The following is a 24,152-nucleotide window of genomic DNA, read 5'->3' on the forward strand; positions in this document are numbered from 1 at the left end:
ACACTCTTTGGTTATTTAAAAAAAAAAAAAAAAAAAAAGCTGTATATAGTAGAATGAAAAGTGTGCCACAAAAAAAAAAATAAAATAAAGTACATAAACAATATGTACATGCAGAACGTGTAACGATCCTATGTGGCACAAAAATATGCGTGAAAACGTAACTATAATTATGTTTGTACAGAAACGAATATAAGATAGTTTACACCAAGCAGGATGAACATTTTTAGGAATGAAAAGTAACGTTTAACCACGCTTTATGGCTTCTTAGCTCTGGAAGAGAATCCTACGTGCGGAAGAAAATGGGCCTTTATTTACTTGCGCCGTGCTTCTCACCCCCCCGATGGCTCGTTTTTTCAAATGGTTAGATTGCGCATGTTCTGCAGGTACATATGCAAGCATCTGAATATTTGCGCATCTGAATATTTTCGCTTCCAAATATTTACGCTTCCGAATATTTGCACATCCGAATAGGTGTATCTGATTTTATGTTTGCCTCGCCGGTGAATTGAGCGCCCCCGTGACACTAGAAATTTTTTACATTTTGAGAAACGTGCATATTCTGCCGCATGTATTACGTGTGCATATATAGAAGCACATGTGTACATAAAATAAAATTGCAAAAGAAAAAACGGAAAAACAAAAGCGGGCATCCTGCATTTATTTTCGCGACCACAAGCTGAGCACACAACAGGTTAGAGAAATAAACTGGCACGTTTTAACTTGCGTAAACGCTTTGCATTAGAGGCTAACATGTTTCGCTAAAAATTGCACAACGAGCTTATACCACCAGGTATCATTTTTTTTTCTTATAATTATATATCTGCCGATTGAACATCACGAATGCGTGAGCCTTTCCGGTCGTGTGGGGTGCTCTTATAACCACATATGTATTTGCATATATGCACACACAAAAGTGACCCCCCCCCAGGGTTTGTAATCTGCGGTGAGCAACACAATCGGGGATAGAGAAAAGCGTTGCCTTTAAATGGGCACGTATATTTGTAGAGACATTTACGCTTGTGCGTATTTGTACCACAATTTCGACTAACTATAGAACGAAGTTCGCGTTTCTCTTAAAATGGACTTCTCAAAGGCGTAAGAGCAATTCATCCATAGGTGGCTCTATTTTTCAAATATTTTCAAAATGCAACTCGCGTTTAGTGAAAGGGGAACGTATGATTTAAAAAAATATATTTTTTCCCTTTTTCAAAAATGCCTGGTTGATTCGTGGATTCATTCTTTTTGCTGTGACGATTTCCACTGCTGAACAAGTGAGGAAGGCTTATTTTAAAGGGAAAACAAAAAAAAAATAAAAAATTTGAATGAGGAAAAGGAAAAAAAAAAAAAAAAATTATTGGGAGGAATCTCATTTTACTCTTTTTGTTATCAAATTACTGTCTTGTGAAAAAAATTGTCGAACAATTCTGAAAGGATGGGGCGACTTAATTCGGTGAACGACTTTTTTTTTTTTTTCCTTTAAGGGGGGAGGTAAAGACTCTTTACAAAAAATATCATTTTTTCCTCCTTTTTTTTTTGCGCATGGGTAAAAATTTTGCATGCGGGTGAAACTTTCCTCCTGATGCGTTTTGTTCCTTAATTTGCGAATTTATCCCTTAAAGGGGGTTAAGTGTACGTATATGCAGACCCGGGTTGCCTTTAATTTCGCGCCCTCCCCTGTGTGCAAGCGCCCGTTGCTTCTTTAGCAGTCGCCGAAATAGAGGAGCAAATGCGAATTTCTGCGCCTTCGTTTTTTTTATAAGAAGCCGCTGTAAATATTTACACATATAAGTATAAATATTTTTTTACCCCTTCGCATGTTCACACATTTGGCTTCCAAAACGCTCAGTGAGCTCTCTCACAGGTGCATGCATAATCAGAGCTGTTGCAAAGGCAGAGGTGGCTTTAAAAACCTATCCCTCGAAAATTCCGCAGAAAAATTAACGCTTGCTGTTAAAAAAAGGAGAAAATTAAAACCAGACAAACGCTTTAACCATGTGCACGACATCCATTTGTTTTTTTTTTTTCCTTTTTTTGTTTCCCCATAATATGTACGTAATTAAGCAATTTTTGTCCTGTTAAGTGTTCAATTTAATTTTCACCATGACGATAATTCGTTCCCTTTAACTTTCTTCCTTTCAACTGGTAAGCATTGTCCCACTGAACTGTCTACATATACACACATTTATATGTAACACTGTCTTATATATATGCACAAATTTTGCCGTACGAACACACGAAAAAAATTCCTCGAGGGGGAAAAACAGTCCCAATTAAAGACATACAGTTCGCTTATCGTTCAAATATTACCAAGTGTTAAAAAAATGGAACTCTTCACTTCCCTTCTGTTCCTTTTAATCGCTCTGCGATGTGCGCTGTCATTCGAAGAAAGTAAGACACTCCCATGTGCATAATGAATGCCTAACAGATTTGTTCGCACTTAGTAAAAAAAAAAAAAAAATGCATCATTTGACCCAAAATGGGGGTTTTTATGGCTGAACGGGTTTATTTATTTATATATATATTTATTTTATATTTTTCTTTTCAGGAGACGTACTCTCACACGTGGATAAGTTTTCCGTGAGTGAGTATATTCGAAAGGATAACGATGCGGATCATGGGAAGCTCCAGGTAGGGCATCTTGCGCGCTGGCAGTAGCGCCACAAAAATGGCAAAGCGGCGAAAATGCCAAATCGCAAAAACGCCAAAGCGGCAAACGTGTGAACAACCCGATTTGCCCCTTCGCCCATTCGCCCATTTTTAGGCCACGGAATACTTCGAAAAAATCGCCGAAGACTTCAGCGATGACATAAATGCAGCCAAGGAAGCTTTACAAAATATGTTCCTCGATGTAGAGGCTTCCTTTGAGGAGCTGTCCGACGACGTTGCGAAGAGGTGAGCTGCCAAAGTTGAAAGTTGAAAGCTGAGAGGCGTTCTTTGTTGGGTCGTCCCCACGCAGTATACTTGCCTCGGCGCACGCGCACACATTTATGTGCGTAAATATACGCATGTTCACATATGCTAATGTACGCAAAATTGTACGCAAAACTATGCGCCTTTTTTTTCCCCCCTTTTTAAGCGTGTCACAGTACAGCTACGATGCGGAAGAAAAGCTGAACATTCTGGAGGGACTTGTAAACGAATTTGTCGAAAGTAAAACATGCGCATTTGTTTGCACTGGGGGGAAATATGTTAGTCCCCCGACGGGGCAGTATATGCCAGGAGGCAAACGAAAGATTAACAAAATGTGTAGGCGTCCAAACGTACCTACCTGCTACTTCCCGGCAAACATTCCCATCCCCCCCCCTTACAGACAGCAAAGGCGTCATCTTCAACTCCCCCGAAGAAAAAAAAAAAATGGAAAAACACAAGTTTAAAAAAATGTGCGATATAATCCTGGAGAAGGTAAAAACAGTGGTGGAACTGAGCACTATTAACAACTATCGAATAATTTTAAAATTCGGGAAAGGCGAAAGAAAAAGCGAAGTGATAGACAAAGTAAAAAATGATGACAACATATCTGATGAGCTAAAAAGCGAGCTGTTAAAATATGAAGATGTCGAAAGTAAAGATGCAAATGTTTCCGGCCTCATCAATTTTATATCCCCCATTTATGACAGCTTTGAACAAAAGTTAAATGCTTTAATACGAGAAGTTTCCGCCGATTTGGGGAAAATAATATAGTCCACAGGGGGGAGGTGATGCCCCTCGTTTTGCTGCGCCAAGTGAATCTTTTGCTGCAATTTTGAGGGGCGCAAAAAAAAAAAAAAAAAAAAAAAAAAAGAATGGTATGCTCATAACCCTTTTCAAGCGTGTGAAAAATCGGTGTATGTGTGGGATAACACTTTGGACAAAAGGATCACTCCTCATTTTGCAGAAAAATAGAGGATTGCTTCTTCCCCCGCATGGATTTTTTTTTTTTTTTAAAACACCTTTATGGGTCACGCTTTTTCTGTGTAACAAGCGCCCCACTGGTGTACATCCCCGCGGAACGACTGCCTCAAAAAGCTCCACTTTTATCGCTTCTCCCGTTTTGCGCCTTTCCACATTTTGGACTTTGCTATACGCGTAAAAGAACTCCGCCTCAGCCCCCAACTCCTCCCCGTTTAGCTGCACATATGCGTATGAACATATTACACATTTCTACACCCGTTAATTATTATTTTTTTTTGATTGTTTGGCAAATTTGGCCACCCCTCCATGTTGTAGCTCACCACCGATGTGTGTACACTTCCCCGTTCACGCCCATTCATGCGTACTTTCGAAATGTTTTTATGCACACAGTTGGGCTGGAAGGGGGGTTGCCTACCGCCGCGGGGGTCCCCCCTACGCAGTTGGAAGAGGAACTGCGCAAGTGACTAGTGCAACTCGTGCAGCGTGTGCAACTTGTGCAGCTTATACAACTTGTGTAACCGCGCAAACGAGCTTGCCGCTAAAAAGGAATTAATTTTTTGAGAAAAGTTCCGCGTCTCTACATTCTGCTACATTTCTTCCATAGCATTTTTGAAGTTCCATCCCCCCCCAAAAAAAAGAAAAAAAAAAGAAAAAAAAAAGGGGCACTTTTTTTTTTCCCCTCTTTAAAAGCACTATGAGAACTTCCCCCTTCCCATCATCCCTTCGGGAACTCTGCAAACTTTGCAAACTTTGCAAAATAAAGTGAGCGTAAAATTTCCACCTGGGTGACCATTTTAGAGGCCCAACGTAAGGGGTAGGAAGTAAAAAGGTAAGTCCTTTTTTCGTCACTTATCTTATTATACTCATTTGTGGAAAAATAATTCTGCCGCTTTTCAGTGGGGTGCGGGGAAACACGCGGTTGTTAAAAAAGAAGGCAATTTGGAAAGACCCCCAAGCGAAAGGAAAACTGTGTAGAATTAAAAAAAAAAAAAAATAACCGAGGCCAACGCGTTGTTCACCAAGTTTTTCCCCCTACAAGTCGAAACACCAAAGGCGGGGGAAAAAAAAAGGTGTAAGTGCGATTGTTTGCACGGAAAGCTATATATAGCATGCGGTAGGAACACAGGTCCGCACGAGGTGCACTTTCGCGCTGTTGACAGGTGGAGTGTATAACGCATATGGACCGTCACACCAGGAAGTACACAATTGGATTTAGTGATTGTGAAGGAGAGCCATCTGTTCCATACAGTATTTTTCTTTTTTCTTTTTTCCTGGAGCGGGGGGAAACCTTTTCTTTAGTCGCCGCAAAAGCGGGGAGGTATGGCTCTTTTTTTTTTTTGGTGGAGGGGCCTGTTAGGTTAAACGGCGAAGGGAGGAAAAAAAAAAAAAAAAAAAAACACCTCGTGCACTTAAGCATACCAGCACACGTACGTACGTTACATACAAACTTATGCGAGTTAAGTGTATGTCACATGTAGTGCTGCGCTGTGCTGTACTATGCTATGCTGTGCGCATTGCCTGCCAGCATGTATGCCGTGCAGCCCTCCCACCAGTGAGCCCGTTTTGTGTTTACCCCCCGCGTGGCTTACACGTAGTGAATGCCTGCCTATTACGTGCACGTAAATATATGCATATAAAATGTGCTTACACGTATATGCTTATTTGTATAAGCTTTTATATATTGTATACGGGAGGCGTGTATATGCGTATGTGCCCCCCACCCAAAAGGCGTAGAGCAGCAGTTCACTACCCCCCCCCCCTAGCGAAACGCTCCTAAAAGGATCCCGAATGGCAGTTGCTACTGGCACTACCCCCACTTTGCAGAAAAAAAACACCCTTCCGTATTGAAGGCCAAATGAGGCCCCTGTAGAAACGTGCCTGCAGTGATACACTACTGTGCATACCTAAGCTTATGGGAATAAGTGTACCGTATGGTAAACTTGGGGACGTACCTAAATACGCCCAGGTGCTCCATTCGTATGGAAGCTCCTCTACGTATGCGTTTACCTCTGCATATGCGTGTGCCTCTACATATGCGAATGCAAAATCGCGCGCACTTTGGTGAGGAAGGCCCCCCTCGCTGTACTACTTGCTAACGGCCTAATGCCGAAAAAATAACGACTGTTTATAATGTACGCCTAAAGGCACGTGCGCGAATTCGTTTGTTCACTTTTTTGTAATTTGAAAAGTGATTCCTTCGCTCTACCTACCCCTCCGCCGCCCCCTGCTCTTCCTTTTCTTCTTCATTTTCTGCTCTTTTTTCTTCTTTATTTTCTGCTCTTTTTTCTTCTTTATTTTCTGTTTTTTTTTCTTTTTTTTTTCTTCTTTTTTTTCTTTTTTTTTTTTTTCACTTTTCCCCCGTTGGCCTTCCCCAATTGAGAAGTAGTATAATGCAAATACGTCACGGAGGTTGGTTTCCGTTTAGTCCGAGCGTCCGTGTGCCCGCGTGGCCACGTGCACGACGGGTTCACTTACACTCACATGTGCTCCTAGCACAACCTGTTCTTCGCACAATTGCATCATTATAGCAGTCCGCAGACCCCCCTCCCCACTCGCATGCCCCTGCGCTCAACTATAAGTATAACCACAAACTATAAACTGCAAACCCCAGGAAGAGTATCCCCAAGAGAACCCTTTAGATAACCCAATCGCACGACGATACCCTTTTTGTACGCCCCCCCCTTTTACACGCGCAGCATATAAGGTCAGCCATGGATGAGGAGGGGCTGTCCAACAATGAAAGTTCTAATGACGTGGTAGATGAAGAAAACCTGGAGGAGGAAAGGGGCCTTTCCGATGCTTCTTTTGGCCACCGGGAAGAGGAGGAGGGTGGCCTCCACGGGTGTAGCGGGGAGGGAGGCGATGGTGAGGAAGGAGGCGATTGTGAGGATGGCTTGGATGGATGCGACTGCGACCATGGCGTGGATGGCGGTCTCGATGTAGAAGACCTTGAAGGACAAGCAGCCGACGCGCCGGGCGAAGAAAAAGATGCCGAGGGAGGTGGAAACGAAGAGGAGGAGGAAGAGGAGGAAGAAGAAGAGGAGGAGGAAGAAGAGGAGGAGGAGGAAGAGGAGGAAGAAGAGGAAGACGACGATGAGGATGACGATGATGAGGACGACGACGATGATGATTATGACGACGATGAGTATGACGAGGACGACTTCAACGAGGCCACGGTAATGAGCAGAGGGGGGTGAAAATGATGCGCGCATGAGGGGGAAAATGACTCCTGCAGGAGGGCGCAAATGACCCCTGCAGAGGGAGGAAAACAAAATTCGACTGAGAGGGCGCCACGACGGCGGCGTCCAGCTGCGCTAATTGCGTGGTTGCCCTTTCGTACGGACGCGGCTACCCTTTCGTATGGACGCTTCTCCCTCATGTGTACTTCCCCCCCCGTAGGTGTCCTGGATCGAGTGGTTCTGCCAGCTGAAGCAGAACATCTTCCTCGTGGAAGTGGACGAGGACTTCATAAGGGACGAGTTCAACCTGATCGGGCTCCAAACGAAGGTGCCCCATTTTAAGAAGCTCCTGAAAATCATACTAGACGAAGACGACGATGATGACGACGACGACGATGAGGAGGACGATTATGATGAGGAAGACGACGAGATAAATAGAGGCTCCGACGAGCTATACAAAAATAAAGATATATATGAGCAAAATGCTGCATGTCTTTACGGGTTAATACACAGCCGTTTCATTTTAACCTCCAAAGGGCTGGCCCTGATGAGGGAAAAGTACAAATCTAGTATCTATGGTACTTGCCCAAGCATATATTGCGATAATGCAAAGTTGTTACCCACTGCCATTTCGGAAGTACCCAAGTTTTTAAGCCCCCTTTTGTATTGCCCTCGTTGTTGTGAAAGTTTTTACCCGCATAAAAATTCGTTGCTTAATCAGTTGGATGGTTCCTACTTCGGCACCAGCTTCGCTTCCTTCTTTGCGCTTTCCTTTAACATCCAGTCCGATAAGAAGAGGATTTATTACACGCCTCAGATTTGCGGCTTTACCATTAACAGAGACATACGGGAGACGTTGTACGTGGGCATGAATAAGGACAATAGCGAGTCGTCTGAGGAGTATTCGTAGTGGGGTTCCCACGCTGTGCATGTACCTATGCGAGGGGAGCGGTAGCGCGAAAGGAGAGGTTCCACGGGGGGGCAGTTCCTTCGGTGTGCCCACACACATGTATAACCGTAACCCGCAAAGTGTCCCATGCCGGACGGCCCATCGAATTTTTTAAGTAACAGAAACGAGAGGGGTCCACCACCCCGTTGTGCAATTGGTGATCATCCAGTGAGTCGTCTATGCCATGGAAGTTTCACCTAACCTGCTGTGCGATCTCCCCCCCATGCCTCCACCAGGACGAGTGACCCCATTTGTATCGTTCCTTGCCACTCAGTCGTGCACACGTGATGATACCCCTCTCGGGCACGCCAACTATTGTACAAACGTGCATTTTTTTTTTTTTTAATTTATAAAAATGTTACCAGGGTTATTTTATTTTACCACATTTATTCTTTTTATTTTATTTATTTATTCTTTTTATTTTATTTATTCTTTTTATTTTTTACCACCCCCACGCACATGCGCCTCTACAACGCAGCCACAGTGGGGTATTTTTTTATTTCCATTCCTTTTTAAGTGCCCCATTTATTAATGCGCACCTGTCCGCCGCTCGCCGGGCCCCTGTTGCGGAATGCGCGCAGGTAGGGCCCTTTACACCCTCTGGTTTTGTGCGTGCTCACGTGGTTAGCGGCGAAGCGAGATTTTTTGTAATTCATCCACCCGCGCTCTTCTCACTGCCAAACCTTCTGCCGAGCAAAGCGAACAAAAAACACGTTTGCAACTTTGAAAGGGTTTTAAAAGTTGTGTTGGATGTGGATTTTGCCAGCAGCGGGGCGGTGCAAATGTGAAGCGGTTTGCCCACCTGTGAAAAAAGTGCCTTGCACAGAAAAGGGGGTACCCCTCCTCGGAGCTTATCCATTTGGGTGTATGAACCATCGATGGGAGGTCACCCCGTTGGCCCTACACGTACGCGGGATGACCTACCAGCATGGTGAATCCACCCAGGGGAAGTTTTCAAAACGGGAAAAAAAAAAAAAATAAAATAAAAAAATAAATGAATATGTGCACATTCCGCTGACACGAAAGGGGCACTTCCCTACACTAGGACCACTCCCAAATGATGTGGTTCCCCTTGTTACACTTCTTTGCACCCCCTTCTGCTAAGCGGCCTCCAAAGGAAGTACGCACCAGAAGGGCAATCGCAATCGCAATCCCAATCGCAATCCCAATCGCAATCGCAATCCCAATCGCAATCACTTAGCCGCGCCTCTCTCCCGCTCCAGCCTCCTTCGCAGCTCCCTAATCCGAACCGTCAAGGTGTGGTCAGGGCCGAACGTTTCCCGCGCAACAGCGTAGGATCGAATTAAGCAGGTGATGGCAGAGTGGGGATCGTTTAACCCTAAGTAGGAAAAGGAGAGGTTATAATAGCACAAGGCTATCTGTTCGTTTTTGTTCAGCTCAATAGGGGAAGAAATTAACAACCTTATGCAGTCCTCAAAATAGCCAACAGAAATTTCAAACTCTTTCTTATGTTGGTACAACGAGCCGAGGTTATTCAACGTATCGATGATTAAATAATTTTCATTTTTTATTATTAGCCTTTTATTAGCTAGCGATAATTGCAAAAACTCTTCTGCCTTTTTTAAGTCCCCCAGATCTTTATGTACAACGCCTAAGTACGTCTGTATGTTTGCACACATGATGCTTAATTCTCCAAAAATTTTTTTATAAATTTCGAAACTTTTTAAATAGTGATTTTTGGAGTCATTCAGTAGCAAATTTTTATGTTCCATAATGGCTAGCTCTAAGTAGTGCTTGGCAATGTCTTCCGAGCAGTATGTACATGAGAGCAGCTTTAACTTTAAACTCTCCTTCAGCAATTCGATTAGCTTTTCTGTGTCTTCGTTTTTTAACTCAAATCCGCTGTTTATGTAGGTATCTTTCGGTCCGCTGTACCAAATTTTTTTCCCTTCACTTGTAAATTTTCGCGTGGCTGCCCTGGAGAGCCCTTTTGGGGGGGGCAGCTTTCCCTTGGTCACCACCCTCTGGAGAATTTTAAGGGCGCTCATTTTGCACGAAGCGCTTTCGCCTTTTTAAAAAAGGGGGTGGCCACAGATATTCGTCAGGGTTATTCGTCAGGGTTATTCGTCAGGGTTATTCGTCACAGTTACTGCTTGCTGCCTGACGCTCATTCGCCGCTCATTCGCCGCCGCTTATTGGTGGGTTCCCCTTCCGCGTGCGCAGGAACTCACCTGGACATGCTTCCGAGCTGGTTTCCAACGGTTCAGTGGCACATCCCCACGCGAAAATTTGGACGGTGGGAAATACCCCCATTTGGGTGGTCTACTCTTCTGAACCCCCACCGCGTCGTCATTTGTGTGTTCAAGCAGAATGAACAACAGCTGGTTCGTTTGTTAACACCCCCTTCTCTCTTCCTTCCCTCCTCCGCTGTTTGTTTATACTATATTTTAAGCCGTTTCACCGAGGCCTAATCGTTTTTTTGCCTTTTGACAAGCTGAGGGCCTCCCCTCTGTGCTCAAGCAAAAGCGAATTCCCCCCTCGAAGAACTGGGAATTTTTTCTCGTACATACATTTGTGCTTGCATTTCTCCGTGTGGGGAATTTTTTTTTTACTTTTTTAGCGCCCAGTTTGGACTCACCATGGCGCGGCTATTATATGCAAAGCGGGGATGGCGCAAAAATAAAAAGCAGCCCATTGCGTTTTCCTCCACTTTGTGCATCGCCACACCCGGTGCGACGGCGCTCACGCATGACCGAGTGGAAGCGCGACTGCTGGTGATTCGCTCCGCTGCAAGTCGATGCCAAATGGGCGAACCGAATGAGCGAGCTAAGTTAGAGGAACCAAACACGCTCCGCTCCAGTACACTTCGCTCAAATACGCTCCCCTCCTGTACACTTCGCCGAAATGGCCTTATAACGGATTGGAAAGGGATCCCGTGAGGGGCGCGCCAATGTAGAGGACTCACCTGCCCTCAGGGGGACCCCGCCGCTCGTCCGCGCTTGGACATTTGGGCAGCGGATAACATGGGGCTACCTGGCCTGATCACCCGCAGACGACTGGTCACGCAAATCGCCAAACAGGGGAGCGCATCAAACCAGCTCTTAATCAAACTGTACCTGTACAACGTGCCGAGGGTAAGCATCGATGTGTACTACGACATCGTTTCTTCGCTGAAACGGGACGCGCCGCGAACGCAGGAGGAGACTCGAATTTTTAACGTGCCCCATTTCGCGGACGAAAATTTAATTTTGTACAAATATTTCCAGTACGTACAAACAGGATGTGACAAAAGGAAATTACTAAAACTGATGCTCCTTCTGTATAGGAAAAATTTACGAGAGTACAGCGACAGGAAGATTTATTTTTACAACTCGTGTGTGCATGTGCACAATTTTGTCTTCGAACGGTTCTTTTACTATAACTCGAGTTTTTCCCACTGGAGGAGAGGTGATGGGAACAGCGTCCACGGAAAGTGCGCTCACCACGGAAAGTGTACTCACCACGGAAAGTGTACTCACCACGGAAAGTGTACTCACCACGGAAAGTGTACTCACCACGGAAAGTGTACTCACCACGGAAAGTACTCTCTCCACAGCAAGTACACCCTGCACACGGATTTTTTCCTATACGCTCTGGACTTTTATTTGTTCCATTTGTCAAAAAATTGCAAACTTCTGAGCATTGAGCAGCTGAACGTCCTTTCGAACATTTACGCAAATGTGAGCATCTCCCCGGATGGCCACTCGGGGGGAGGTGATTGCACACAGAGGGAAACCCGCGCAAAGGAGTCCTCATCTGAGGGAGCGAACATAGCCGAAACGGAGGCAAACAACAAGATATGCCTGCTGTTCATTCACATATCGAGGGGCATCATCGCCCAAACGCAGTCCTACCTGGCGGGGAGACTCACCGCTTCGCGAGGAGAGGTTACCTCTGCTATGCAACTAACACAGAGAAATGTCAACAGGGGTAAGACAATTTTAAAGCGCCTCTTACACAAAAGCGTATCAGAGCAACATCGAGAGTATACCATTTTAAAAAAAAAGTACCAGGAAAAAGTGCTAAATGTGAACAGTTTAAGGAAATACCTAAATGGTGTGAAACACCTGAACATTATTAACATAAAAAAATACGTGTACATGATCCTTTACCTTTATTTTAACTCATTTGTGTTTAACAAGTCGGTTTACTTTTCCTCTCTCATTTTTTACATTTTACAAAAATATAATTTACAACACACGTACGTATTTAGCATACTCTTTATCAAGTTTAATTTATTTTTTGCCAATTACAAAACGTTTAGTGAATTTAACAAAGGGGTGTTGTTGGATGGTGTTGGGAGGTATATCGACTCCCTTTTGACATTTCGAATTAAGCAAAGTCATGGGAAGATTAATGCAACACAGACAGGCATATACCCCAGGGGGGAACACCCGGACGAATTTTTCTCCCACATGTATCACAACGAATTTGTGGAAAATGTACCCATTTATGCAGAACTTTACGAAGAGCAGTACAAATGCAGAGGAAATTATCCCAAACATTTTACATACTTTGAAAATGCCCTCCTCCATCTGTTCAAATATTTACACCACAATGTCACCTTAGTGGAAGGAAGAAAAATGACTGCAGGGACAAAATCCTCGGAGGAAGAAAATCTTGCACACACGCGCAAATTTTTTGTGCAAAAAAAATATAACAAATTTTGCCTGACCTGGTCAGAACATTTTTTGTCAAATGTTGTGCTGCTATCCAATTATGTGCAGAACTGCCTGCCCGTTCTTTTTTCCTTCATGCAAGGGATTGTCACGGTTCGGGGGAGACACTCCAGACAGGGGAAGAAGCGGGGGGGGACTCTCACATTACACAGGAGAAACGTACTCATTTTTCGTGACGAACGGGGGGAAACCACCCAAGCAGGGCGTGTGCAATGTTCACCCCTTCGTAGGAAAAATCCCCATACGCAAAAAAAACCATTAAACCCATTTTCCTCCCTTCTGACGCACGTATACCGCGCATTCAAACAGGCAGTTGCCAACTGCCGCCCAAATGATGAAGAGAAAATTACGAGCAACCCCCCCAAGTGGGAAACCGAATCGATTATGTTTAGGAATATAAAAAAAAATAGCAATAACAAAATGCGCACGAGTCTCACACACTACTACGTTAGCAGCAGTTTCCGCAAAATCAGCGACGGCAACTTGGTAAATGAGAAAAACATTTTGACCTTCTACTGCGACATTTATTTTAATAACAACGTTGTGGAGGTTGACGGGCCGAAGCACTTTCTCATTTACTACACTTTTGAGAGGGGTGTTGACGGGGGTGGTCAGGGGAGGCAGCACAGTCAGGGGAGGCAGCACAGTCAGGATAGTCAACACAGTCAGATTGACCAGCTTGACCAGCTTGGCCCGAGCGGTTACCCCCCCTTCGTCGCCAAACACAGGGACATTTTCGACTTCAATTTTTTGTTCCCCTTTTTTTTCAACAACGCGAACGTGATGCAGTTGAAGGACCGCCGAAGTGGCCACTTCCTCTTTTACAATGACAAGAGTTTGAAGAAAAACTTTTTTTTGTACATCAACGGCTACTTTGTGAAGCACATAAACTGCTACGACCGGGACATAACGAGCTTCAAATATTTGCACGACGTGTTGTTCAGGCGAGGGAGCGACTTCCACGTCGCGAGGGGCGGGGCGTATCAGTAGGCCAGGTGCGGCAAATGAGTGTGTGTTACCTCCCGATTAACCACAGCAGCTATGTCTGCTAGTTGCTCGTCGCGGGAGCGGTTCCCCCATCGGGGCATGATCAAAAGGTAGGCAGTCATTCAGACAGCCATTCAATTCAGTAAGTCTTCTTCTTCTTATACTTCTTTTTTTTTTTTTTTTTTTTTCTCATTTTTCATGTTAATTCTGCGCCGAGTTGGTCGCCCGCACCCACACTGACGTATACACTCAAATGTGTAAACATACACACATGTGAACTTGCGGAGGGTTTCAAAATGGAGCCCCGTTCAAAGGTGCGCAAAAAGGAAGCGGGAACAGTGCCCACGTCGGTGAAGTCACAGCCCAGCGGATTAAACGAACACACAGAGGTTATATAGCAGCAATTTGGGGTGAGGATGTATGCAATTGGCCGACACCCCTTTGTGCAGCGATATGCCCGTAGCGCGGAGTGGCCTCCCCCTCGATCTGTTTCTCACCCGGCCGCATTGCGTAGCCTGCAGAGTTTCGGCTACCCCTTCACGAGGGAGCGCAAAACGTACTTCAATATGCCGCCATTCTTAAAGTACTTGACTTCTATCTCTGTGTCGATTCTGCAGAGGACGTCGAAGGAGGTGGTCTTGCCCCGCTGGGTCATCTGGACCTGTATGTGCTGCTGGGGCCGGAGCTCGCCCTGATTCAGCGCAATGGAGAAGGTCTCCGTGCCGTCCATATTGTAGTAAGCAGCACTTTCGTTGTTCAAAAACTGCAGAGGAAGGACGCTCATGCCGACGAGGTTGCTTCTGTGGATACGCTCAAAGGACTCGGCGAGGATGGCTTTCACTCCCAGGAGGTAGGACCCTTTAGCTGCCCAATCTCTGGAGCTACCACACCCGTATTCCTTCCCAGCAACGACGATGACGTCCACGTTGTCTTGTTTATATTGCATGGCGGCTTCGTAAACGGACATTAACCGCTTCGAAGGAATATGCACAGTGTTGGGTCCCTTATCGGGGCACAATTTGTTTATGAGCCTGATGTTGGCAAAGGTCCCTCGTACCATGACTTGGTCATTGCCCCTCCTAGCCCCATAGGTATTCAAATCTTCATCTTTTACATTTTTGGATTTCAAAAATTTGTACGCCTCCGAACTTTTGTGAATCATCCCCGCAGGGGAGATATGATCAGTGGTGATGCTGTCCCCCAGGAGTAGCAGCATATGGGCATTCTTAATGTCGTGGATTTTTTCTGCCTCTACTTTCATGTGTTCAAAAAAAGGGGGCTTATGAATGTACGTCGAGTTGGCGTCCCATTCGTAGAGCTTCTCTTTCTTTATCTTTATATCATTCCAATATTGGTTGACGTATTTTACGTTTTTATAAATATCCGTGTACATTTGCGGTTTGAGGTACTGCTCCTCATACGCATTGATTTCCTCCTTTTTGGGAATCAAATCAAGGGCTTTAATTTGTATTCCCCCTTTTCCAGTGAACGTGTAAGATGCAACATCCACATTGACGTTGCCTATCAGGCTCAGCAGCACGACTAGGACTGGAGAAGCCAGGTAGTTTGCCTTCACCAGTGGGTGTATACGCCCTTCGAAGTTTCTATTGCCGGACAGAACGGAGGAACAGATAAGGTCATTCTCATTGATGACGTCCTCCACCTCCTTGTCTAGATGGCCACTGTTCCCTATGCACGTCATGCACCCAAAGCCGACGTTGTAGAAGCCTAGTTTTTCTAAGTAGTGGAGAAGCCCCCCTGCTTCTAAATACTTCTGCACCGTTTTGGACCCCGGGGAAAGGGAACTTTTAATATATGGGATTGCCTCAATTCCGTGCTCTACTGCCTTCTTCGCCAACAACCCAGCTGCTATCATCGAGGAGGAGTTACTCGTGTTGGTGCATGAAGTGATGGCCGCGAGTACTACACTGCCATGTGTGAGAGTGTACCTCTTCTCATCCTTATAGGAAAAGGGAATTACCTTCTCTCTCTCCTCCTCTGGCACGTCATACCCTTTGAAGCCCACTGGGGATTCCAAACAGGCGCTAAAATCAGTGTGCAGGTTAGAAAGCAACACATTGTCGTGTGGTCTCTTCGGCCCAGACACAGACAGACTCAATTTGGACAGATCTAACGTATACACATCTGTGTATTCTATATGGTCCATATAGTCGTTGAAGAGAGCGTTTTTTATGAGGTACTCCCTGATTAGGGTTACCTTCTCCTTATCTCGCCCCGTCTGTAGCAAATACTCTAAGGTAGTATCATCCACGCCAAAGAAACCCACGGTGGCTCCATACTCTGGGGCCATATTCGCAATGGTTGCTCTATCGCCTAGCTTTAAATCTTTCAAACTGGGCCCAAAGAATTCTACATACTTATTTACCACACCCACTTCTTTTCTTAAGAAGGATGTGATGTACAGAACAACGTCGGTGCTTAGCAAATGGTCCGATAACTTCCCAACGACGTTTATCCCTACTACCTCTGGCAGAGTCATTGATATGGGCAAGCCTAACATGGTTGCTTCTGCTTCTATGCCTCCTACTCCCCATCCTAGAATTCCTAACCCGTTTATCATGGTGGTGTGAGAATCCGTCCCGACTAAACTGTCTGGGTATAGCATCCCCTGGTTATTAAAAACACAGTGCGCTAAGTATTCTAAATTTATTTGGTGCACTATCCCGGAACCGGGTGGTAATATTAGCATATTTTTAAATGAGTGCATGCCCCATTTTAGAAATTTAAATCGCTCCAAATTTCTTTCAAATTCTTTCTTTTCATTTAATTCCCTTGCTTCGGGACTCCTACTATGATCCACTTGGACGGAATGGTCAATTACTAAATCGACTGGGATTAGTGGATTTATTTTATTTGCATCTCCACCCAGCATTGCCGCTGTGTCTCTCATCGTGGCCAAATCTACTATACAGGGGACTCCGGTCAGGTCTTGCAGAAGTACCCTCGCAGGCATAAACGGCACCTCCTTCTTCTTCCGGCAGTTATCCCTCCAGGATAGGATCGTTTCTACGTTCTCTTCTGTAACCTTCAAATTGTCACAATTGCGCACAGCAGATTCGAGCAAGATTCGGATGGAGTAGGGCAGACTCCTTATCCTGCTGTCGTGCAGCTCGTTCAGGTCGTAGTAACTCAGGTCCCCCTGGCCCAGCTTCCTCCGCACCTTCTCGAACGGGTTGCCCTTGCTGCAGTAGGTCCGCACGCAGCTGCCGAGGTTCCCGTGCAGGTGTTTCATTTCGAGGGGTGGTTAAGCGGTGAAGCGGTAAGGTGGTGAGGTGGTGAGGTGGTGAGGTGGTGCGGCGGTATGGCGGCAAAATGGCAACGCGGCCAAGGAGCTTCGCGACACTGCTGGGCCTGCTGGACGGTCTCGCTCCCGGCCCGGGATGGCCACTAACTCTTCTCGCGCGTTGCTTCAGCGGATGGCTCGCGCGCACCTTCGTACTGCATAAAAAGAGTTGTATTCGCTCGAGTGTTTCCCCCTCTTTCGCACAACTCTCTCTACTCCTGCTGTAGCGTCACTTCAATTGGGTCACTCCTCCTTTTCCAGTGTGTGTGTGTAGGTTCGTTCACTCCAGCGCATTTTAGGAATTTTTTTTAAAAGCGGGTTGGTCCAAAACCGTTGCGGCAACGGTACTTCGGGGGAAGGAACAAAATTGGGCGAAAAATAAACTGGGCTGATTCGCCTTAGCGGAGTTAAGCCACGTAATAGTTGCAATGGAGGAGGTAAGGGGCTCCAAAAAAGTGTACCACTTTACCATTGGGGAGGAAAAAAAAAAAAAAAAAACCCTTTTGGGAGCTTTTCCGAAAATTTTAAAATGCTTCCTCCGTGTGGCCCATCACAAAAAAAATGGCTGCGTTTGTCCTTTGTGCTTACTGCTTAGAAGCTGGCAACGCGAAAAATGAGGTGAAATTGGCCAAGTTGGCGGGAATCGCGGAAATGAGGCGAACGGGAAAGCGAAAGTGAATTGATGTGGTCACCCCTTTGTACACTTGCATGCTTGCGTATGCATTTACGCGCGTGTGTTTGACCAAGCGCGGATCAGAGTGCGGCGTGGGATGCGCCACGGATGCTCTACGTGGGATGCTCAACGTGTGTCACCCTTTATGGAGTTCTTTTCACCTCTTATTTTTCTTTCAAATGATCCGCTGTCGTGGGGAGGGGCGAAAAGAAAGCAAAAAAGAAATGTGCGGCCTTTCAAGGGTTATCTTTGTCCCATGTGCAGCGCACTGGCAATCATTTTGCTGTTTCGTTCATTTCGCCGCTTAGCCGTCGAAGGGCGCACTGAGGTGTAATTTTCGCCTGAGGCATTTTGTCTGCCCAATTTGGCAACACACACGCGGGCAATACACATGTACGTACGCGCATGTCCACATGCGCATGCTTGGTCCACTTTTCTGACCCCAACAAAGGGGAGGGCCTAACCAGCCGCTAATTTAATCAGCAAAAATGGGGCCCTTTTGAGCGGCCTCACAGCTTCGCAACTGGCAACTCCCAACTTGGCAACTTCGCAACGTTGTGTTTACTTTTTCGCGCCACAATGGGGGGAAAAAAAAAAAAAAATTCCGCCATTTCGGCAAATGTCCCATATGGGCATAATATGAGCATAATGTAAGGCTCAACAAAATAGGAAAAAATGCCGCCACAATTTCCATCCCACAGAACAGAACACATTTCAGTTTTTTTATTTTCCCTTTGCGAACAACATTAAAGAGTCACGTGCTATTCCCCCATGGGGTTGAACTGGTGAGCGCACTTATCTTTCCATTTTAAGGCACACATTCCTTTGGGTTAAAAATAAAAGGCACGTTCGTTTATTCGTCCATTTTCGCTGCGACGGGTATGGACCACGCTGAGTCGCCGAAAACAAATAAAAATGTGTACCCCTTATGTCGTTTTCCCTACCAAGGGGAATTCTCGGAGGGGAGAAAAAAGTGGCTACACGGGGGGAAGGCGCATCCCCATTTCGTAACCATGCAAGACATTTTTACGTATCCTGGGAATGTTCCCCCGAATTATTTTCCCCAAATGGCATTTTTTTATCTGACCCTGTTGAGCTGCAGGTAAGAGACTGCTCCAAAATGACAACGTGTAAATTTACAAGTGGGTAACCGCGGGCGTGAATATGCCTACCCAGTGCAGGAGAGATGTGTGTACCGCGTATGTTGCACCTTCCGAAGGGGTATACGGCGGAAAGGGGAGACTTCCAAAGGGGGGCCCCATTCGCCTGTCTCCATAAATATTAACATATGGGTATAGCCATGCGTAAGGCTCTTTCCCCCCTTCGAACAAGCTCGCATCCCTTCTCCCCTTATTTAGGCAAAGATATGCACGGCGTAAAAAATGGAAGCGCCTAATGGCAAGGCTAATCACTTCGTCGCCCTGTTTGATGACTCTCACTATGCATAATGTACGAAGGTACAACTTTTAAACACTCAAAAGGTTAAGCAAACAAGTGGTAATAAATAAACGGGATATGCCAGCATCTTTATATTTTTAGCTTCACTTTACCTTTTAATGTTACCTTTAAATGATACCCTTTAATTTGTAATTTTTTTTTTTTTTTTTTTTTTTTTTTTTCTCACCATTCTGCGTTTGCGCTTATTTGTTCGGGGGCAAAATAAAAAGGGAACTACAATTGCACTGCCCATACTGCACAGCATGTTGCTCAAGGGGGTGTCGCATCTGCTGCGTAAAAATATTTTGCCTCACTTGGGGAGCCACACCATTTCAATGCCGCGACTTTTTATTTCCTTTACGCATTTAAACACTTTGCCATGTGCCGAATGGGCAATTACTTCCCAACTGTAGGAGGCAACTTTTTCTCTTTTTAAGTGCCTCCAAGTTATCACATACAAAATGGGAACACTAACAAGAGGGAAAAGTATCACTTATATTATCATGCCTATTTGTGCTGGCCTTTTTTCCCCATTGGTAGGCTGCAAAGAGTTAAGAAAAGGGGGGTCACAGGAGCGAAAAAAAAAAAAAAATAAAATATAAAAATAAAAATAAAATACAAAATTTCACCATTGCACTGGGGCGGAGGCGCACATAATACATGTTGGGGGTATTTTTTTAAAAGGGGCCATATATCTATTGCGCAAAAAAAAAAGTCACATTTTTGGCACCTCCCCTTTAATTTTCGCACTTGCGGCAAAACATTTGATGGGGATAGCGGTATAGTGATGTATGCGGCTTGGCTTACCGTGTAAACAATATGTATACATGGGGGGGGCACCACTCCGCTGAACGTGCATAAAATAAATATACGTTCGGAACAGTGCAAAGCTGTTTTCACGTGGGAAGGGCAAAACGCGCCGCCTGCCGTGACGCCCCATGAAGTTGCCCCGCACGCAACCCACAACGGCGAAAAAACCTGTGCATACCCGCGCATGTATAACCATACCATGCGCATATACATATATACATACGCGCGGGAACGTATCTCTATATGAATGGCAAAATTGCCGTACGCCCCCGCACAGTTTGGCTTGGGCGTTTCCCCCTGTGCATATGATCGATCCCGGCGCGCGTGAAAGGAATACTTTAGCGCCGTATCGCCCCACGCGAGGAGATCAAATATGCCATCAGGATGTGCCATATGATGGGGCCAAACGGGATATGTTATGCCATACATTTCACCCCACTGGCGCATTTTTGCAAAAAAAACCTTCACGTCGCGCATACTCTGCCGCTTACCACATGCTTGCCAAAATGTTTTCATTCAGCCCCTGACTGCCAAAACGACGAAAAAAATAAAAAATATGCAAATCAACCCATCTGCAAAAAATATATATTTTAAAAAAAAAAAAAAAATTATTAACAAGTCAGCCAATTTTTATGCATAAAAAAAAAAAAGAGCTATTTTATTTTTTCCCATTTAGAAGAGAGAGTAAGAGAAAGCTCATTTTTTTTTTTTTTTATATTAAAGCCGTGACAATTTTATCCAAAAGAATACAAAAGGTAGGTGAACAATTACTCGTTTTGCAGAGTTGTTTGCAGGCATAAGCGGAAAGGAAGAGAAACGCGTGTGGCGCTTTTGTTTTCCTTCCCCCGTGTAGTGGCCCCCAAATTGCCGCTCTCGCGGGGGCGGCGAACGGCACAGCTCGTTGCTCGTTGCTCGTTGCTAGTTGCCCGTTCGGCGCGTAGCCGCTCGCACAACGCGTTGCCCAATCCACCGCTTGACACCTCACCGTCAAATTCTCACCGCAATACTTCTTACCGCCCCCCCCTTCCCACCGCAGCGAAGATGAAGCTGAACATCTCGAACCCCCTGAACAACGTTCAGAAGAGCATCGAAATCGACGACGAAAAGAAGCTGCTGCCCTTCATGGAGAAGCGCATAGGGAACGTCGTCCCCGGGGATTCCATAGGCGAGGAATTCCTAGGATACGTGTTTAGGATAACCGGAGGAAATGACAAGCAGGGATTTCCAATGATGCAGGGAGTGCTAACCAACAACCGTGTGAGGTTATTATTTAAAAAAGGAATGAAATGTTATAGGCCAAGAAAAAAGGGAGAAAAAAGACGAAAGTCCGTAAGAGGATGTATAGTAGGCCAAGATTTGTCTGCACTAAACCTAACCCTAGTTAAGAAAGGCACAAATGAAATCCCAGGATTGACCGACAAAGCTGTGGGAAAAAAACTGGGACCAAAAAGAGCCACAAAAATTAGAAAGCTCTTCAATTTGGACAAAACGGATGATGTGAGAAAGTATGTAATAGGAAGAGCCATTTCGAAAAATGGAAAAAATAGATTTATCAAGCCAAAGATACAAAGACTCGTTACGGAAAAGAGACTCCTACGTAAGAGAACACTCATTGCGAAGAAGGAAAAGAGAAGATTAGAAAAGAAAAAAGTAATTAAGGAATATAAAAAGGTGCTAAACAAATACAGAAATGAGCTGCTGACCAAGACGGATGAAGATGCCGGAAAAAAGAAAAAAGTCAAAAAATCCCTTTCGAAAGATAGCCAGAAAAAAGGAGGAAAGAAAAAGGATAAAAAAAATCTTAAGGGAGCCAAAGCCGAGGAAGGCAAAAAGGACGGCGTTAAAAAGGATGTAGCCAAAAAGGATGCAGGCAAAAAGGACGCCGGTAAAAAGGATGCCGGTAAAAAGGATGGTGCCAAAAAGGAGGTAGCCAAGAAAGACGCAGGAAAGAAAGCGGCAACCGGATCCGCGGCTGCAAGCAAAGTCAAAGAGGAGAAGCAGTCCAAGCAGGAGAGCAAAGCGGTGAAGGTGGACAAGAAGGCCCCCGCCAAGCCGCAGAAGGAGGACGCCAAGGGTGGCAAGAAGAAGAAGTGAAAAATTAACGCACGTTATGTGTGCGTGTAGCTGTGCCCGCGGGAGGAGGGTAGCCTGCTGAGAGGAGGCAGCGCGGGAAGGGGGCCAACTGAGAGAAAACCGGTGAAGGTAAAATGGGAGTTAAAAGCTGTGGATGATAAAATGGCAGTTAAACGTGGGGATGATAAAATGGCAATTAAACGTGGGAATTATAATGGTGGTGCCATCCCCCCCATCGAAGCACCCACGGTCGATGGCGAAATTGTTCCAAAAGGACCACTGCCTGCGAAGCTCAATATGTATACGTGGATCCCCCCCTCTGCGGCTCCCTTACGTCCGCACCGCTTAGGAACAAGCGCCGCGAGGAAAAAAAAAAAAAAAAAGCGAAATGGGCAAAAGGGCAAAGCACGCATATGTTGCGCTTGCATATGCGTACGCCATATCTGCAATACACCTGCGCGCAGCTTTCCTCCAGCCCACCGCCCCCAATGTGCAGTAACGCCCCTCCACGCGACCTTCAATTTTTACTCACCATTTTTATGCTAACTTTTTCGCAAACTTTCCACATATCGGAGATGTTGTATATATGTGCCGTATATACCCTTACAGTATGTATTACCTTGCCTTTTAATTTTAAAAATGAAAAAAAAAGAGGAGGAGTAAGGAGGTGTGTTTGTCCCTCCCCCCCGCTGCATTTCAGCAAACAGTGGGGTGTTCCTGCGCAGATCGGAAAATGCCCCCCTGGTGTGGTACTCAAGGGGAAGTCTTTTTTTTTTTTTTTTTTTTTTCTTTTCCTGTGCCGCTACTTTACCGTGCCATAGTGCGAGGATGCAGCTTCCTCCACTCAGACTCGCCGCACTGGACACCCCTAGCCAGTAGCCTTCTGATGGGCACTAAAAAAGGGCACTAAAAATTAGCACATCATATTATATCACAGTAGGTTAAATTTGTTCGCTTCAGTTTCGGTTTACGTTTTTTAAGGCGTTTTCTTAAAATGGCAAGCGGAACACTCAATATGGCAATGTTGCTCTTAACTTGGGTTCCCCCATCAGTGGCACCACTACAGCTTAAGTGACCCCCCTGCGATGTGGTCACGGCCAATTGGAGGAAATCTTTCCCTTTTTGGCGAAGCTTCGTACAAAGGAAGCGCTACATCATTTGCCCAAACGGAAAAAAGATGCATTCTGCTCCAGTGGCATACAGCTAAGGCAGCAACGACATGTCCTACGCGTACATATACATATTTGCACATAATCACTTATCACTTTAACTGTCAAAATTGCTCTTTTTCCTCTTCATTCTGCTAAGCGTGCCAATTTTTTTTTGCATTTAAAAAACCGTTGCGCGAACAGTTGAACGGCAGAGTTGCAAACGGGCACTCTCCGCCTACAATTTGCATATACGTTTATATGTACGCATCGCTGGCACCACAAGGTTTCCCCATCGCGAGCATGCCCACCCCGGTTATAAACATATTTTCTATGCATGCGCATACGTATCGCACTGCAAGATTTGCCCACCGCTCATATTTTTTTTTTACAAACTTAGGAAAGCGTGAAAAAAAAAAAATATATTTTTTGCCCCTTAACAGATTGGCTAACTGATGAAGGCAAATATATGTGCGCGACGAATAGCTACATTTTCGTTAAATGGTTAACCTGTCAAAAATTGCTAACCCAGCGGATGAGCAAAAATAGGTAAATTTGATTAAATCGCGGCAAAGTCTTCCCCACCCCGTATATATATATGGCATATATTATTTATGTACGTATGCTCATTCGTACTGGAGCCACACGATCGCGCTTGCCTGTATAAAGCCACTGGGATGATATAGCGAATTAATGTGTTTAGGAAAAGTGCTCATCGTGTACTTTTTTCTTTTGTTTTTTCTTCCCATTTTTGATTAACCCCTCTCCTTTCGTTGCCACTGGTGTTACTCTCACGCGCAGAAGGGAATTACAATACATATGTATTTTTACATCACGTATGTAAGTTTTCATTTATGCGTTTTTTTTCCCCTTTTAAGTAATCGCGTAAGTATGAGCTTAGCAAGGCGATATGTCCGTGGCTACGCTGATAGGATTGCATTTTTTTTTGTGAAATAGGGAAATCGCTTTTTTTTATTATATTTTTTTTTACTTTATTTTTTACTTTATTTTTTACTTTATTT

General features: G+C 45.0%; 6 protein-coding genes and 1 non-coding gene across 7 annotated transcripts, besides 23 other annotated features; 4 read left to right on the forward strand and 3 right to left on the reverse strand.

Moving 5' to 3' along the window:
- Nucleotides 1-397: 397 nt before the first annotated feature.
- Nucleotides 398-422: a microsatellite.
- Nucleotides 423-891: 469 nt separating this feature from the next.
- Nucleotides 892-938: a microsatellite.
- Nucleotides 939-1,743: 805 nt separating this feature from the next.
- Nucleotides 1,744-1,801: a microsatellite.
- Nucleotides 1,802-2,324: 523 nt separating this feature from the next.
- Nucleotides 2,325-2,366: a microsatellite.
- Nucleotides 2,367-2,804: 438 nt separating this feature from the next.
- Nucleotides 2,805-2,824: a microsatellite.
- Nucleotides 2,825-2,987: 163 nt separating this feature from the next.
- On the forward strand, nt 2,988-3,681 carry PVX_083025 (sporozoite microneme protein, putative; the record flags this gene model as incomplete). The annotated part of the gene is made up of 2 exons (XM_001614154.1): nt 2,988-3,150; nt 3,311-3,681. 2 exons carry the CDS (start codon nt 2,988-2,990, stop codon nt 3,679-3,681), a joined length of 534 nt encoding a protein of 177 aa, XP_001614204.1.
- Nucleotides 3,053-3,126: a microsatellite.
- Nucleotides 3,556-3,591: a microsatellite.
- Nucleotides 3,682-4,635: 954 nt separating the features above from the next.
- Nucleotides 4,636-4,717, reverse strand: PVX_083022. The gene has a single exon. It is a non-coding gene; the product is annotated as a tRNA-Ser (tRNA).
- A 1,885-nt stretch (nt 4,718-6,602) lies between these two features.
- On the forward strand, nt 6,603-9,864 carry PVX_083020 (casein kinase II beta chain, putative; the record flags this gene model as incomplete). The annotated part of the gene is made up of 2 exons (XM_001614153.1): nt 6,603-7,067; nt 7,291-9,864. 2 exons carry the CDS (start codon nt 6,603-6,605, stop codon nt 7,978-7,980), a joined length of 1,155 nt encoding a protein of 384 aa, XP_001614203.1. The 3' UTR covers nt 7,981-9,864.
- PVX_083015 (hsp70 interacting protein, putative) lies at nt 9,213-10,450 on the reverse strand (the record flags this gene model as incomplete). The annotated part of the gene is made up of 1 exon (XM_001614152.1): nt 9,213-10,450. The coding sequence occupies exon 1, from the start codon at nt 10,026-10,028 to the stop codon at nt 9,213-9,215; it is 816 nt and encodes a 271-aa protein (XP_001614202.1). The 5' UTR covers nt 10,029-10,450.
- Nucleotides 10,451-10,924: 474 nt separating this feature from the next.
- Nucleotides 10,925-13,688, forward strand: PVX_083010 (hypothetical protein, conserved; the record flags this gene model as incomplete). The annotated part of the gene is made up of 2 exons (XM_001614151.1): nt 10,925-12,791; nt 13,008-13,688. The coding sequence occupies exons 1-2, from the start codon at nt 11,004-11,006 to the stop codon at nt 13,686-13,688; spliced, it is 2,469 nt and encodes an 822-aa protein (XP_001614201.1). The 5' UTR covers nt 10,925-11,003.
- Nucleotides 12,369-12,392: a microsatellite.
- Nucleotides 12,395-12,463: a microsatellite.
- Nucleotides 12,950-12,981: a microsatellite.
- Nucleotides 13,105-13,142: a microsatellite.
- Nucleotides 13,472-13,493: a microsatellite.
- A 210-nt stretch (nt 13,689-13,898) lies between the features above and the next one.
- Nucleotides 13,899-13,930: a microsatellite.
- Nucleotides 13,931-13,962: 32 nt separating this feature from the next.
- Nucleotides 13,963-13,984: a microsatellite.
- A 230-nt stretch (nt 13,985-14,214) lies between these two features.
- On the reverse strand, nt 14,215-16,938 carry PVX_083005 (aconitate hydratase I, putative; the record flags this gene model as incomplete). Its single annotated transcript, XM_001614150.1, has 1 exon — nt 14,215-16,938. One exon carries the CDS (start codon nt 16,936-16,938, stop codon nt 14,215-14,217), a length of 2,724 nt encoding a protein of 907 aa, XP_001614200.1.
- Nucleotides 14,724-14,873: a microsatellite.
- Nucleotides 14,873-14,904: a microsatellite.
- A 448-nt stretch (nt 16,939-17,386) lies between the features above and the next one.
- Nucleotides 17,387-17,409: a microsatellite.
- A 1,038-nt stretch (nt 17,410-18,447) lies between these two features.
- Nucleotides 18,448-18,470: a microsatellite.
- A 493-nt stretch (nt 18,471-18,963) lies between these two features.
- Nucleotides 18,964-19,005: a microsatellite.
- Nucleotides 19,006-20,001: 996 nt separating this feature from the next.
- Nucleotides 20,002-20,088: a microsatellite.
- Nucleotides 20,089-20,434: 346 nt separating this feature from the next.
- Nucleotides 20,435-22,617, forward strand: PVX_083000 (40S ribosomal protein S6, putative). The gene is made up of 2 exons (XM_001614149.1): nt 20,435-20,664; nt 20,951-22,617. The coding sequence occupies exons 1-2, from the start codon at nt 20,542-20,544 to the stop codon at nt 22,001-22,003; spliced, it is 1,176 nt and encodes a 391-aa protein (XP_001614199.1). The 5' UTR covers nt 20,435-20,541; the 3' UTR covers nt 22,004-22,617.
- Nucleotides 21,049-21,075: a microsatellite.
- Nucleotides 21,168-21,191: a microsatellite.
- Nucleotides 21,909-21,935: a microsatellite.
- Nucleotides 22,618-24,152: the final 1,535 nt, after the last annotated feature.

The sequence above is a fragment of the Plasmodium vivax genome, chromosome 12 (genome assembly GCF_000002415.2).
Source record: "Plasmodium vivax chromosome 12, whole genome shotgun sequence".
NCBI classification, from domain to species: Eukaryota; Apicomplexa; class Aconoidasida; order Haemosporida; family Plasmodiidae; genus Plasmodium; species Plasmodium vivax.

What these genes read in the sequence shown, in the direction of transcription:
- PVX_083000 (XM_001614149.1), top strand. Translation starts at nt 20,542, where the DNA reads ATGCATAAAAAAAAAAAAGAGCTATTTTATTTTTTCCCATTTAGAAGA. An exon ending in TATCCAAAAGAATACAAAAG is followed by an intron (nt 20,665 to 20,950) that starts GTAGGTGAACAA and finishes ACCGCAGCGAAG; the next exon opens with ATGAAGCTGAACATCTCGAA.